General features: G+C 63.3%; 2 protein-coding genes across 5 annotated transcripts in view; one reads left to right on the top strand and one right to left on the bottom strand.

Annotated features, from left to right (window-relative positions):
- PRDM16 (PR/SET domain 16) overlaps positions 1–14,965 on the bottom strand; it is a 310,820-nt gene extending 295,855 nt beyond the window's left edge. For all 3 annotated transcript variants that reach the window (XM_032494990.1, XM_032494992.1, XM_032494991.1), the window contains exon 1: positions 14,652–14,965. In XM_032494990.1, coding sequence (XP_032350881.1) covers positions 14,652–14,688 — 37 coding nt within the window. In that variant the 5' untranslated portion in view covers positions 14,689–14,965. The remainder of the gene's footprint in view (positions 1–14,651) is intronic.
- LOC116668224 (translation initiation factor IF-2-like) lies at positions 8,727–11,493 on the top strand. 2 transcript variants are annotated; one of them, XM_032494995.1, is made up of 2 exons: positions 8,727–8,965; positions 9,093–11,493. In XM_032494995.1, exon 2 carries the CDS (start codon positions 9,606–9,608, stop codon positions 10,428–10,430), a length of 825 nt encoding a protein of 274 aa, XP_032350886.1. In that variant the 5' UTR covers positions 8,727–8,965; positions 9,093–9,605; the 3' UTR covers positions 10,431–11,493. The 2 variants fall into 2 exon arrangements, with proteins under 2 accessions (XP_032350886.1, XP_032350887.1); XM_032494996.1 differs by having other exon boundaries at positions 8,727–9,725; positions 9,855–11,493.
- Positions 14,966–15,565: the final 600 nt, after the last annotated feature.

The raw sequence follows: 15,565 nt of genomic DNA, 5'->3' as shown, positions 1-15,565 counted from the left end.
CCCAGCGTTCCACGCCTCCCAGGGGGGCAGATAATCCCACAAAGGGCCTCATGCCAGAGCCCGACGTTGCAAAGTGCTCTCTCCAGCGGCTGAGTGCCTTTGACTCCATCAGCGTGGGGTTCGCAGGAGTCTCCTTACTGAGCCCCAGGGTTCAGATCGAATGTCCCTTTGAAAGGGCCAGAGGGGACCCTGCGCCCTGCTCCTGGGTCTGCATGACACCAGATCCAGCCCATCTAGGCCAAGCTTCGGAGGCCCCTGCCTGCCGCACCCAAGAGGGAAGGGACCCTGACACCCCAGGGTCCCAGGAGGGAGGAGGAAGCCCGTCTCCTGGCCAGGCAGATGCCAAGACCCTCCCTCGCTCCTGTGGGAGCCCACGAGGGGCATTCGGACTCACTGTCCCAGCCTCCGTCTCTTCTTGCCCTGTCTACAGGCCCGTGGGGCCACGGAGACCCGGTGACAGCCCCCTGAACGAGGGTCCTCTTCACCCGCCAAAGACGTGTTCCTCTCTGAGGCCTCAGTCTCCTAAACCGCCCAGGCCTGAAACCGCAGTCTGGTTCATGCAGTCACGTCTTGCACAGAGCGCCATGCATGTACGCGCGTGTGTGTACGGGTGTGTGTGCGTGTGCCCGTGTTGCTTATATGCACTGCATTGTGCGACTTGTGCAAACGTGCGCCAGTGCGTGTGCAAATGGGCTGCATGTACCTGTGTGTGTGAGGACACGTGTGCACACGGATGCATACATGTGCACCTGTGTTGCCTGTGTGTGCTCTGTGCAGGCACGGTTCAAGTGTGCGCCTTGCCCGGGTGTGCACGTGTGTGCACGTGTGCTTGTACACACGTGGGCATGCAGGTGAGTGTCCATGCACACACAGACTGATTACAGCAAAGCCCCCATGTCTCGAGTCCACGCCGTGACCGCCTGGAAGACATCAGAGACACACTCTCAGGAGTCAGAGGGCCAGCTGGATATCCAACAGCAGAGGGAGGAGAAACTGCCTCCCCTTTCAGCTTTGGCTGCTGCCACCCAGCGCCCCAAATCCCCTGCAGCTAAACCAAGCAAGAGACCCTGAAAGACAGGGTAGGTTCAAAACTCCGATTCTCGGACATGCTGGCCTCCGCCCCCGAGGCTGGCACTGTGTCCTGATGTTTGAGGGTGGCTTGCAGCCGGAGGCTCCTCTCCTCCCGGAGACTGGGTGGTGGAGGCCCCCAAACCCAATAAAGATACCTGCCCAGGTCCACAGACTGCACAGCGGCCCAAGCCCCACACGACAGGCCGGCAGGCGGCTCGGAGCCCTGGCCAGGAGGCCTCTCACTCATCACGATGCCAGTTTGGACGAGATTTTTAACCGGTAGGCCACATCCAGAGGCCCTGGAGAGCCTGTCCAGCCCTGCACACTCACACACCAATCTGCCTTCTGCCAGGTGCGAGAAAATTCCAGAAGCCCAAAGTAGCTGCTAACAACAACAGCCTGGATCCTGCAGAGCGTGACAGTAATGACACGACGTCAAGCAGCCTGCACACGTCACCCTGGCCTTCACGGCCCCCAGCAAGTCGGGATCTGCTCACCCCCAGGGCCCCCGCTTATGGGCAACTCTCCGGTCTGTCTCGCCCGTGGCCAGGGGTGACTCCAGATGAGGACGGGCCATTGTCCCACTGACACCGGTCCAGCTGGCCTGCAGGTGCTCTCACGGGATGTTGGGGGGGGGGTGCTGCCTGCTCCTGGAGATCGCGAGGCCCCACAGGCTTTCACTACGCCCCGCCCAGAGCCTCCTGCCCACCCTCCCTTTGCGCACTGGCCTGGGCCCCCGAGGGCCAGCCTTCCCCACCAGGGACAGCACTCGGCCCGCAGGTGAACCCACCAAGCTCCCCTGGTTTGGTCCACGGCCAGCTAAGGTGATGGAGCCACTCATCGCGCGGGAATGTGGGAAGAAAGACCAGGAACCGACCCTCTCCAGGCCCAGGGCTGGTGGCTCTCAACTCCGAGTCCATTTTCTCCGGCATCACGGGGGCGCCCTGTCCTCATCGCCCCTCTGCTTGCTGGCCCGGGGCCCTGACGGCCACTGCCTCTGGGCCAGGCGGGGAAGGGCAGGCTCGGCTTGGCTTTTGCTTTCACAGGCCTGGTGAGCGTCAGGGCTTCCCTGAAGAGGGAGGTCATCGTGGCACTGGCCCTTCCGCACACCCTGTGTCCAAGCTGTGCTCTCTGCTGGTGACCGGCACCCTGGGATGGGAACTGACATCGTGGTCACGGTTCTCCGGGGTGCCCAGATCTGGCCCGGAGGCCCCATGTCCTGCCGATCCGACTGCAGGCTGCACTAAACTGCCACTTCGCCGTATCCTCGCAGCCGGCAGGCCCCGCACGTGAAGCCAGGGCATCATCTGTGTCTGGTGGGCAAAGAATCCTGGGGTTCTTTGTCCGGAAACCCAAGGCAGCCCGCCTCCGCGTCTGGCCCTGCCCTCCCTCTGCCAGGCTGCGTCTGTGGTCAGAGTCGGGGCGGGGGCCCCCCAGAGAAGCAGGAGGGCCCCGGGCCGCGGTAATGGGCTCCTCACCCTCGCCATGGCTGTCAGTCCCCTCCCCTTTGGACGTGGGCAGTCTGTCAGGCATGGGAGGCAACCTAAAACCCCGGGTAAACGGAGAACTTGGTGGGAGTTACGGCGGGTTTCTTACCCGGCCACGGGCCGCAGGGACCAGCGGTGCGGCCGAGATGGCCTGCCCGGGCCCGCCGCTGTCATTAGTAGATGAGATTCAATAGCCAGCAGCAGCTTTGAGGGGCTTTATCTAACCTTCAGAAGGTAAGATTAACACCTTCGATGGAGAGAAAGTTAAGACGCAGGGGCCCTTGGCTTTGCAATTCTGACTCCCAGCCGTGAAACGAGAGCCCCCCTCGGGCCGGCGATCTGCCCCGGGGTTTCTAAGCGCTCTTACTTTCCACTGCGGGTTTGTTTTTTTTTTTTTTTTTTTTGGCCCTTTTGTTCATAAGGACACTCAGCCAAACGTGCCGTCACCGAAACTCCACCTCCTGCCCGTCGGACACACTTGCGTGCACATGCAGGAGCACCCTGAACACGCACGGGAGCATGGAGCATCGGGGGCCCGGACACCCTGGTGGCACCCGGCTCATGGGCAGAGATGCCAGGTCTCCCCGGGCGTGGGGCTGAGGGGGCACGAGAAATCTCCTGTCGTCCCAGGTTTCCGTGCCGCTACTCAGATCTCATTGCGCAGAAGTAGCCATGGACCCCGTTCCTCTGGATGGAAAGCAGTGAGAAGCCCCCTGGGCAGAAAGGGCACTGGGCTGGCTCAAGGTTGCCTGGGCTCCGGCCGGGTGAGGGAGCGAGCGGCCGGTGGGTGTTTTAAAACCAGACATCAGCGGAGTGGATGACGCGGACTTGGGGAGGTCAGAGGACAGCGCCCGGCATTTCATCGTGGGGCTGGTTTTTAAAGTCTCGTCAAATCACTTCCAGGGAAAAATTGATCTGTCTGTGACAGCTTTTCCTCCTGCTAACGTGATAAATAAATAATTAGCCACATTGTTGGGCTGTTTCATTACAGAAAAGGAAGGCTCGATGGGCCGAGATGGAACAGCCGATCAGAAGGACGGAGCCCGGCTGTAAACCCCCCCAATGCTTTACGACACCATTTGTATTCTGTCAGTCACTAGCTTTATGCTCAGCCCGAGCTGGGAACTGAATACCCTATTCAGAGAGGTACTCACAGGCGTGCGATTGCAATTTAATATTTTCGCACACAGACACATCATTATCTCGGAACCTGACACTGGCAGCGTAATTCTGTAATTTTTCAAGAGGGCCTAATTTTTCTAAATGCAACACTAGGGCCCAGGGTTATCCAAACAGCCCCCACTCCCCTTTGTTTCTTCCAGGGGGTTATAAACCGCGGGAAAGTGCTCGGCCATCGCCCTCCCTGCACCTTTGAACTTCTCCCGTCTCTTCTCACACGACGCCCAGCTGCAAACGGCTTTGGGCCAGGCCCGCCCGGCTGCTGCAGCCCCTGCTCCAGACGCCGCCGCAGGGAGCTAAGTGACACTGGGACGGGGGGGGGGGGCGGCGCTGGGGGCGGCAGTGAAAACGAGGGGCTCTTTGCAAAGCACAAGTGGGCAGGGAGGTGCAAAGTCACCAACAAAAAAGACCGGCCGGAGGGCGCGTCTCCCTCGGACGTCGGACCCGGGCTGGCGCACAGGTGCGGGCACCAGTGCGCAGGTGCAGCGCCCGCGTGGACGCGTCCGCACGCTCCTGGAGACCCTCAGCACGTGGCCCGGACGAAGGGTGTGTGTCAGGGGCCGTGTCTCCCACCAAGAGCGGCGTCAGCTCCAGCCAACAAAATGCTCCCTGACTCTCAAGCAGTTCAAGAATTCACTGGCTTTTCCAGGAATAAGAGCTGAGAGTGATTTGCAAAGAAGGCCAGGCTTCCCCGGGAGGCATCTGGGGACGAGCAGGTGGCAGTGAAGAGGAAGGTGGCACCGCCCCAGGCTGGTGGCCACAGCCTAAACAGCTCAATTTTGACTGAGCAAAAGACATCCTCTGGGTCACAAGCTCCGTCCAGAGGGGGCCCCGGGGGCCTGCGAGCAGCCTGTGCTCTCCTCCCCACTGACCCCCAGAAACAGCACCCAGGACCCCCTTCGATCAGGACAGCAAGTGGGGAGAGGGGACTGACAGCCACTTGTGCGTCTGTGGGCTGGGAACGGCTGTCAGGGCAGCACACGGTGGCGACGCCGATTCCAGCCCGGCGAGGACCTAATCGTATCGCTTTTCCAGGACCGAGACCAGAGGCGGCCTGTGCGGCAGAAGTATGAATTCTGGGGACGTGGCCTCATTCTGAACCTTTACCAGGGAGTGTCACCTGCAGGCAAAAAGGTGCCAGGGAGCGACAGGGGCCTGGCTTGGCTGCACCAGGGACAGAGGAGAGCTCCCAGGGCTCTGCCCGGGTTGCAGCAGCTCGCCCGTGGCCACCCCTCGGGCTCCTCCAGTGAGCAGGATTTTCAGTCTTTGTTTAAATGTTTTATGGACTGATGTCTCTGGGCATCTCTGAAGAGGCTGTTACAGCCCATTGAGCAGGTACAAACGTCCAAAGCGTTTTTAAATGTGCGCCCCTTTCCCGGAGACTAGAAAAAGCAGCTAGCAGGGCGTGTGTTATGCAAATCCATATTTCGGCAGAATATTGACTCCTGGGGTCTGAACACAGATATGAGGTTAAACCGTGTCCCAGGAAAGCGTTCCCAGGCACGTTCGGTTCCCAGGCATTTCACTCCTGTGCTGAAATGTTGGCGGTGCCCTGCCTGCCATCGGAACCAGAGATACGCTGTGCAAATTTCGTCTGAGCCACTGAATTTAAGAGAGAGAGAGAGAGAGGCTCTCACGGAAGCAAAGACAGATACGCAAACCTTCTTTCCCGCGCCCCTCCCTCCCTTTCCTTCGGGCCTTTCTGATTTGCAGTAGAGCGGTGAGTCGGGGGTCCAGCAACCCCCTCCACGAGCACAGAGGCAGGGCTCGGGGGGCCCGCGAGCTGGGAGTCTCCAAACGTGCTGAGGTGGGGGCGGCCTGCTGCTTCTCTCCCCTTCCAAGTGGTTTGGACACAGAGGCCCAGGCCCTGGGACAAGGACCTGCTGGCCAGTGAGGACCCGAGTCCAGTGGGCATCCATGACACTGCCCAGAGCACGGGGACCTGACACATCTTCCTCTGAGTGGGTCCGCAGCTGCCTGGGACCCTCAGGTACGTCTCAGAGCCTGGCACACAGTAGGCCCATGGACGACACGCAGAGATGAACCGCCAAGGGGAACAGTGCAGCCAAAACAAACAGGAGACCCAACCCCTGCGGGCCCTGGGAGGCCTCTGATGAGAAAAGAGCCGGCAGATGCCAACAGCTGTTTAACCCCCAAGGTAGACGTGAGGATGGAAAAGGCTTAGCCGGGTGAGGGTCCGGGAGGGCGGCGGGAGGGAGGGCTCGGCCTGTGCTTGGTGAGCACCCTTCTGCACGTCAGGGTGGAGACAGGCCCCAGCACCTGTGCTCCCCAGTTTGAAAATACAATCACGAGCTAAGGACCGTGTGTGCTTTATTTCGCGACCAAGCTGGGTGGCGGAATCGATGTACGGACACGGCCTTCTGCTGTGGCCCCGAGTGGCCCCCACGGAGCAGGGAGGCTGAGGCCTGACAAAGCAGCTTCCCCAGCGGGCCCAGGAGGTAAGCCAACTGGGTCTGCCTGCCTGCCTGCCTGCCTGCCTGCCTGCCTGAGTGGGACATCCCACCCCAGGCAGAATCCCCTCCCCAAACACCATGCCCCCTTCCAGAACCTTCTGCTGGCGGCCGGGGAGGAAGCACAGGGGGCACAGACACCCACCTGTCCACACTCTGCAGCCCCTCGATTGAGTCGCAACTCACTTTTACCCTCCCAGACGGACACCCTTCCTCCGACTTCAAAGACCAGGGTCTGGTGGCCATGAGCTGAGACACACAGGAGGGGACGCAGCCCAGCCCGCTGCTGGAGTGGACGGCACGCCGGCTCTGGGGCCCGAGACGCCCCAGCCACCCCGCCCGTCCCACAGGCCCAGCCGCAGGGGGAGGCCCCCGCGTGGCCATGGGAGCAGCGTCCAGGGTGCCCACCAGCATGGCTTTGACGTTGGCACCGGCGCCCAGCTCTGTTACCCTTTCTAAAGTAGGAAAGTAGACAAAGCCACTCATCTCTCGACTCTGCAGAGCACTGAAGAGAAGCAGGCCGCAGTCCTGAGGGCCGTGCTGGACTCCTGGAGTCCTGGCAGCACGGCGGGGCCCCTGGAGCTGGGGGTCGGGCAGGCCCGGCCTGGGCTCTCCCTACTCGGCTCCTCCAGCCGCCCCCAGGAGAAACAGGACAGGGCTTCAGACCCAAAGAGGCAGTGCCAGTGTCTCCCTCAGGCCTCACCATCACCCCATCTCCAAATCCAGTGTGGAGCACAAGCCTGATGTCAGAGGACAAAATCAGACCCACCCGTAGCCACCCAGGTGAGCCAGGAGGCTGAAGGCCAGGGTGACGGAGACACTGCCAGTGCAGCCAGAGGGCCCCAGTCTGCTTCTGGGAGCTTCCCGAGAAACAGCCTGGAGTCCCAGGGACCCCTAGCCTCCCCACGCGAGCAGGACAGCAGCCCTGGCCCCAGCCTCAAACCAGGAGAAGGGGTCTTCTCCTCCTGTCAATGCCCCTTGAACTGTCTGGGGATGGGAGGGAGGCAGACCCCCACGGCACTCGCACAGGGACAGTGACAGCAGGCCTGGAGGCTGAGCCCGCATCCTGTCCCTTCACAGCCGGCGGTGTTCCCTCTGCACCCCCACGCTCAGGGAACAGGGGTCTCGGGCCACGACTCGGGTCTCCGGGAAGAGCATCTCAGAACCAGGAGACCGCCGGGCAGAGGAGCCCCGTGCTTTGCTCTCCCCCCCCCCCCCCACAGATCCTTCTCACCGTCTCCAGCCTCACACCTGTGGGAGTGAGGAGCAGGCACTCTCCATCACCCGCCTCGCCGACGGCAGAGCAGCTCAGGCCGGGCAAGGACTCCGGCGGGTAGCGTGGATCCACACACACACACCCCGGGGTGCACACCCCTCGCACGCCCCACGCGGGACGGGGTGCAGACTGAAGGCACACGCCTCCTTGGAAGGGTGTCCCCCCCGGAGAAGCAGCACGAGGCTGCTGAATTTCCCAGCCCGGCGTGTTCTGCAGAAGCCTCCCGTCAGACACAGCAGTGGGTGCTCGAGGTCACTGGTTCTCAAGCCCTCCCGAGCAGGGTTTCAGAGGCGAACAGAGCAAGGGCTGCCCTCACTTGTCCAAGCTGGAGCCCAGGTACACTGCCCACAGGGCGGCTTTGCTCCCATGCCTGTAAAACCTCTCTGTGGACCCCCGTCCGCCCACCCGGGGGCCCGGAGGGGAAGTCTGGGTGCATTGAGGGCTTGCAGCACCAGTCTCGTGGGGGCCCCTCCACCCCGAGGCGAATTTCAGGTGAGTCTGTTGCTGCATCAAATATCCACCTCGGAAACAGAGTCAGGCCAGAATGAAAAAGTGACCCCACGCTCATCAGGTCGGTTTAAACAGAAGCTGCACTGTCTCCACCCCGAAAGATGCATGTTTGGGGTTGGGACCGGCTCAGGCGTCAGATGGAAAATGTGCAGTGAGAATGCGGAGCCTTCTTTGGAGGAGATAAAATATTCACCAGGACCCAGCCATGTTTTAAAATGATTATAAATTATTTTAACAGTGCATTTGCAAAGGGTTATAAAAACAGCCATAATATATTTTTTTCCCTTAGATTCTAGAATTACCCGTGTGACAGCTAATGCAATAATGATTTGTTTCAAATGCCAGTGTTTAAGCTGTATAAAGCTGATTTTATACGTTTTTCCAGTAGGCCGCATTGTAGTTAATGAAATTAAACACACCAATCGCGTTTGTCCCCAGGGGACGAGGAACTGAACACACCACTGGTTTATTTTTTTATTAAAATAAATTGCAGCCGGCAAGATGGACTAATTGCGTACAGAATTGAAAAAGAAACATTCCATTGATATAATTAAGCCAATTTTCATGGACAGAAATAGGTATAGTGGATATAAAATAAGCAAAGCCTTCACCAGACTCTGACTTCCCTCCTTTTTTTGCACAGAATGTTAACTATTAAACAAATATGTATCGAGGCCCCACGGCACTCCTATCTGCCGCCCCAGGCCATTGTTCTTCGCAGTCCAGGGAGGGGCCGCTGGCCTGGCCGGGGCACCTCCGGACCGAGGAGGATTTGATGGTGAAACCCTGAGAGAGCGAGGAGACGGCTGGAACAGAAGAGCCCACCCCCGTTGCCCTGGGTGCACAAGAGTGGCCGGAACGGCCACCCTGGCCCTGACGATGGCCCGTGAGGCGCCCAGACTTAAGGAAGAGCGGCCAGTTCCAGACCGGACTTTTAGCTGCGGCCGCCGGCTCTTCACCCAGTGGCTCAGGTCCACGGGGCAGCTCCACCTCGCCCTGACGGCCTGGGGGAGGGGCGGTGATGACTTCCCTCCAGATTTGGGGTGGAGGGAATGGGGAGCTAGCTGGCCCGACACCTCACTTCCTCCCTTTGCTCAGGCAAAAGGAAGAATGTGAGGGGTGGACAAGGTCGACCCTGGGTCAATGCTCCAGCTATCCTGCACCTGTCCTTGGGAGAGGACACCCAGAGCCAGGGGCTGGAGACACCGCAGGTAAGGCCCCTGCCCAGCGGAGGAGCCCAGTCCCAGGCAGAGAGTCCCCGCCTGGAGGAGGCTGAGTGCTCGAGTTCGGCAGATGCATTCACAAGCTTTAAGCACACTGATGTCTTGCTTGCTTTTGAAGAACAGACCTGTTAGAAGCTGACCATTGGCCCTGGGAAAATGCTTAAATCCTGACACATTAAAAAAAAATCCTATGGAATTAACTGCAGCATTCAGGAGATGGGGCTGCCAAATAAGAAATCCTGGAGGACTTTAAGTGACACTCAGTTTCACAATTAACCTGCTGTGTGACTGTCTATGGGTTATTTGACCTCTCTGTGCCCTTCGTATCTTACCCCTAAAAGTGGTGCCAGCCAGCCACACTTCATCCTTCTCAGTCAGTGAAGGGGGAATGGGGTCATGTCTCCCAAGTGTCTCCTCTACCGGATCCCCTCCCCGAGGCAGTGGCAGCCACAGGGACATGGGCAGGCAGGGCTCAGGCTGTGGCTCCCTCGGGTCTCGGCTCAGGCAGGTGAGTGGGGCGAATGCACGGGGCCCAAGCGCCACATTCATGGAAGCTGGGCCTGCGGATGCGGCCCGGGAAGGCAGGGGTCGCTCCTGGCAAGCCGGACTCCCCACCCCCGCCTCGATTTCTCCGCAGCGCCGCAACTTAGACCCGGCCTCCCGCGCCTGCTTCCTCGTCTCTCCGGACCCACTTCCGCGGAGCGACCTGGAACCGCACATGGGCCTGCGCCCCGCGTTGGAGTCTGGGCCGGGTCAGCAGCCGGCTGCGGAGCCCGCTCCCTCCGTCCAGGAAGCCAAGAGAGGCGGAGCCCCTTGGGGCCACGCCGCGGCCCTGGGGGAGGAGGGCGTCGCTCCGGCCGGGCTGAGACCAGGGGCGCTCAGCCGGGCGCAGCCACCGCCACCGCCCCGCTGCGCGGTGTGGACGCGGGCGCCGCTCACGCCGCGCTGTAGTTGGTCGCGACTTCGTGCGCGGAGAGCCTTGCGCCGTCGGCTCCGCCGGGGATCCCCGGGCCCCGCGCCCCTGCCCGGCCCGGCCCGGCCCGCGCCGTCTGGAGCCCCGCGCAGCCCGCGTCTGCGCTCGCAGCGAGGCCGGGCCGGCTCCTTCCGCCTCGAGAAGTTTCTTTCCCCCGCAGGGACGGCGCCCCGACTGTGCCTTGTCCTCCCGCGCCGGCTACGTGAGCTGCAGCGTCCAAGACTTGTTACACGGGTTTGATTCAAAACCTGATAAATTGTATTTAACGCTATTTGAAATTTTTAAACGAAATTATTCAAAAGATTTTTAATCCTGGATAATTTTTGTTGAAACTCTAATTATATGTCACCTTAATTACCAGCCCAGCCCCCAAGGATCTCTAATTGCCTCCTAATTGAATAAAACAGGGGGCTAATCGCGCCCACAGCGGCCCAGCGAGCTGGCTCGCTCCCCCGAGGGGCTCGTGGAGGGGAGTCCCAGGCCGCTCCACCGCCCGCACCCGGCCTCTCAGCACAAACGGGAGACTGGGTCCCCTGCCCTGCGCTCTGCCCAGAAGGGAGACGCCCGGTGCACAGGAGCTGCAGGCCGGCAGGGTCGGGGAGGCCTAGCCCGCACCTGCTCCACGCCAGCGGCCAACAGAAGGAACGCGGCGCGCGTGATTGGGGACCCCAGGCGGCAGCGGGTGCCCTTCCCCCGGAGCACGTCGGGAGGTCATCCACGAACAGGACCCGGCACCCTCCCCTCCCGCAGGCCTCGGTGGGTGCCCTGGCACACCCGCGGGGCCCCTGGCCAGCCAGAGCCTTCAGGCAATCGCTCACCACCGCCGCGGGGCACCTGGCCTTGGCAGCCAGCCCTGCACCCCGCCCCTCCACCGCAGCCTCCGCATTTTCGCCCGAAGCGGGGCGAGCCGCCAGACTCCCGCTGGACATTTCCTGGCGCTGCTGCCCTACCCGGCGTCCGGACAGGAGGCTGCTGTCCTGGCTCCAGGGAGGAGACTGGCGGAAGGGACAGGCTTCCCCTCCAAGGGTGGGAGATGGTCAGGGCCCAGCAGAGGGGGACCTGGCCTGTTTCTGCTAGGGAGAAGGAACAGGCTGGGAGCTCAGCCTGCAGCCAGGGCGCCCCTACTCCCTGTCACACACACACCCTCCTCACAGGCATCCCCCTCAAAGCAGGCGCAGAGGCAGCAGCCCCCACCCCCACCCGGGTGGGGGCGGGCGGCAGTGGCTGCTGTCTGGAAGCTCTCCCCAGGCCTGGAAGACGTGGTGTCTAGGACTCTTGGATCTGTCCCCTCCGCGGAGTTAAGACCTCAGGGTGCTCCAGTGGGGGCTCTGGCTGGACACAGTTTAGGGGGCACATCCTCCCCCACCACAGGGCCCCCCAGCTGTGCTGTGAGGAGGTCAGGAGGACACTGTGGCTGTGTTGACCCCGACCTGACCACCTGGCTCCCAACAGCAGCAGAAACACGAAGCTTTTGTGTGACATTTTGTGTTTAAATGGAGGACAGAGCAGCCTGAATTCCCACAGGCCAGCAAGGCCTAGCCGGCTGGAGGGGACCCTGGCCCCCACCTGTCCTCACTGCTCCTGCCTCCCAGCCTCAGCTTGAGGTGGGCAGTTTCCCAGGAGCTGGGTTGCAGCCCTGGCCTGAGTGCCCCAGTGGCTTCTGTCGTTGCAGACTCAACTCAGAGTCCCCAGTGCGGGCCCCAAAGGTGCCACCAGCTCGGCAGCATGCAGACCCAGCAGGAGAGATGCCCCTGGAGTAGGATCTCGGGAAACACAAACGAAATGAGAGCCCCAGATATACCCTCTGAGGCAGCCCCCCAAGCCCTGAGTCAGGGGGTCACATCCCCAGCCTGGATCTCCTTCCATGCCAGGCACACGGCCGCAGGCACAGCCCAGTCCTGCACCCTGGCCTCATGACTGTGACCCCGTCCCAGTCCTCCAGCTCCCTGACCCTGGCCAGGATGTGGCTTGGAGGGGGAGGTTCTGCTGGTGGCACTGGGGCTGCCCTGCTGCCTCAGATTCAGGTAATGGAGTCAGGTCCCCAGGGATGTCCACATCTGCTTAAAATATCGTCCAGTGAAGTGAAATTCCTCGGTGGGTCCTGTGCTCTGTGTCGGGCAGGCAGCGAGGTCCTGTGCCTGCCTGGGCCACCTTCTTGGGGAGGGCTGGGGCCAGCTGTCCTAACTGTGGGGCCCAAGCGGGAAGGGCTCCCAGTGCTTGCTCCAGTGTGGGCTGCGCCTGCGTCTGAGCCCCACAGACCTGCTGGGCACTGCCTTTTCCTCAATAAGGGCTCCCAGGAAGGGGAGACCTGTGCTCTGCCCTACCCTTGGGTCCAGTTCTCTGGCCTCTGAGCTAGGCTGCAGGTCACTACCTGTTCTAGGTCCTGAGCAGAGCCGGGCCAGCAAGCTTCCCCACCTGGCTGGGGTGGAGCACACAGAGAGCTGAGGCCCAGGCTGACAGCAGGCAGGCGTGGGATGCTTGGAAGTTTCTGCGGCCACTCTCGGCGCACTGAGCCGGCCTCTCGCTTGCAGCGAAGGCCCAGCGAGAACTCCGCCGCTCTCCACTTTCTCGCTCCATCTTCGGGCCCTTTCTTGGCGACAGCCTGACCCAGGCGGCCTGCTCCAGGGAGCCAAGACACTGAGAAGATCCACGGTGCACAAACAGACCCGAACATGCACATGAACACGCACATTGCACGTGCCCGCCAGCAGGCAGGTAACACACGCATTGCCAGCTGCACCAGCCATGAAACGCGGGGCCTTGTTCGCACCAAGAGGGGCCAGAGGTCATGGGAGGCCGAGGAGGCCGAGGCCATAAGCACCGGGCAGAGGAGACCGGGTGGAAAGGGGCACTGTAACGAGGGGCCCCGAGCGGCCGCGGGCAGAGTCCAGGAGCACCCTGCAGAAGCTGGGAGCTGCTTTTCCCCCGCGGGCCCGACGCGCGGCCTGCGGACTGTGGGGGCTGCTGTCGGGTCGGGCCGAGCCGGCCGCGCACCGAACCAACAGGGTAGAACTTCGGAAAACTGTCGCGAGTTTCGCGCCCACCGGGTTCACGCTGAGGGGCTCGGCCCTGGGTGCGACGAGGCCGGGCCTGGCAAGGTCGGGCCGAAGAAGAGCCTACTGATCGGCCTGGTGGTCCCTCAGGGATTCGCAAGGGGAAGCGGCCGGGCGCCTCTTCCACGGGTGGGTGGGCGGGCGGCCGCGGAGGAGGGGGCGGCGAGAGCAGGAGGCTCCGATAACGCTCCGGGCGGCGCTCGCCACTTCGCTGCAGCCGGGCCGCGGCCGGGCTTCGGGAGCCGCGCTCGCCGGGCCGCCGCGGCGCCGCCGCCCCCACCTGCCCGCCTCTCGGGCCGCAGCCCCGGGCCCACGGGCCTCGCAGCGGAGGGCGCGGGAGGCCGGGGCGCGGAGGGCGCACGGCTGGCCCGAGGAGCGGCGGCGGGCTGTCGTGCGGGCCGCGAGCGCACCCGGCCGGCGGCGAGGACCCGGCAGGCGGCGGGCTGGGCGCGCCGAGCCCGCGGCTCGGCCCGAGACGGAGCGAAAGAGAAAGTAAGACCGGGGACCGGGCAGTCTCGCCGGGGGCAGCTCTGTCCCCGCCAGGCCTCGGGGCTGTGCCGGACGAGCGGGTGCGGGAGGGTCGGAGCGAAGCCGAGGTCGGTGGCGGTGGAGGATAGGAAGGCGGCCCGGTGGGGACCCTCCCGCCGGAGGCACCGGCGCCTGGGCGGCCGCGCGGGCTGCCGGAGTCGCGGAGGAGCGCCCGCCGCCGCACGGGGCACCAGTTGGGAATAAACTTCACGACCATAGTTCCAAGCCCAGGAAGACGGCTCCATTTTGCTCCCCCAGTGGCTGTGGCTGTCTTGCCGTCGCCACTCCTGCCCTTGCGCCCGCGGAGCCGGGTGGGCGCCGGCCCGCGCCCCCTCCTCCGCCCCCTCCCCGGCTCGGGGTCTCCCTCCTCTACTCCCGGCTGGCGGACGCCAAAGGCGGTGCTCTAGCGCCCACTATTTCAAAAGCCCGGAATATGATTTGACCAGGACTGAGAGCCACTCGGAGAGAGAGGGAGAGCGAGCGAGGAGGAAAAGTTGCTCTCCCCTTTCGTCAACTTTTCGCTAACTTTCGCTTTTCGCTCCCCTCCACCCCCAGCCCTCCCCCTCCGCCCCCCTCTCCGGCCCCCACCGCGCGCCTCGGGTTCCCGGGCCCGAGCGCCTGACACTGGGGGGGGAGGGGGTTCGGCGAGGAGGGGGCCGGCGCCTTCGGGGAGCGCGCGGCCCGGGCGCCCCGAGCCTCCGCGCCGAGCCCGGCGGCCCCGGAGCGCGGGAGGCGGAGCAGCCCCCGGGCCGCGCGGCCGATCCGGGGGCCGAGAGCCTGAGGCGCGCCGGCCGCGCCCCGACGCGCACCCCTGGCCCAGGCGCCCCGGCCCCGGGGCCCGGGCCCGGCGGCGCGGCGCGGCCGAGCGCGGGAGACTTACTTTTGGCTAGCTTCCTCGCCCTCGCCTTGGATCGCATGGTGTCGGCTCGCGGAATCTCTCTCCTCCTCCTTGAGTCCAGAAGCAGCTACACACTATCTTCATCTCCCCAGCATTGTCAGTTTGGACACCTTCGCACATGCGCACAGAGCACTCAATCTGACACCCCTCGCCGGGGCCAAAAAAACTTTGCAATGTATTCATCATCCTCATCGTCGCGCCGCCGCCGCCGCCGCCGCCTCGGCGCGGGATTGGGGGGCTCTCCTCGGCCTTCCCGGCCTTCACCTCACTTATCTCTCTCCCCCCCGCCCCTCCCTCCCCCCCTTTTCAGCGCAGCTCGGAACTGGCCCTTTAAGAAAACATTCCGTGCTCCGCGCTCCCGCCCGGGGCCCGCACCCCGGACACTTTAAAAGGACCCAGGTGGCCCCGGAGGCGAGGTGACTATCCCCCCCCTTCCCCTGCGTCGCGTCGCGCTGCTGCTCCCGCCCCAGCCGGGGCCAAAGATGGAGTGGCGGCTGCGTTTGTCCCCGAGACTTCCTTGCTTATGGGGGCAAACGCGCCGACAGTTCGGACGCGGGTCTGGCTGGTTTTGCTTCGTTTTACTGCATTTTATTACTAATTAAAGAGCTTTGCGTTCACCGTCGCCCCAGCCTGCCTTCCTCCCTGTCTCTCCCCTCGGCCCCGTCCCCAGCCCGCGATCGCCCGAACCCGGCTCCTCCGAAGCCCCCTTCGGGCCCCGCCACCCCCCTCGGGCCTCCCCGGCCCCCGCCCCCTCCCCTTCGCCCCCACCCAACCGCTCTTGCTTCGGGCTTCGCGGCTCAAAAACAACAGCGCAGCGCAGCCGGCTCCGCGCTCCCCACCGCCCGGCCGGCGGGCGGGACTCGGCCCCGCCGCCCTCGGCCCCGCGCGGAGCCGCG

This window comes from Camelus ferus, chromosome 13 (genome assembly GCF_009834535.1).
Source record: "Camelus ferus isolate YT-003-E chromosome 13, BCGSAC_Cfer_1.0, whole genome shotgun sequence".
Taxonomy (NCBI): Eukaryota; Metazoa; Chordata; class Mammalia; order Artiodactyla; family Camelidae; genus Camelus; species Camelus ferus.
Note: the sequence above shows the minus strand (reverse complement) of the source record. Positions and strands in the feature narration are given on the sequence as shown.

What these genes read in the sequence shown, in the direction of transcription:
- LOC116668224 (XM_032494995.1), top strand. Translation starts at nt 9,606, where the DNA reads ATGGGGTCATGTCTCCCAAGTGTCTCCTCTACCGGATCCCCTCCCCGA.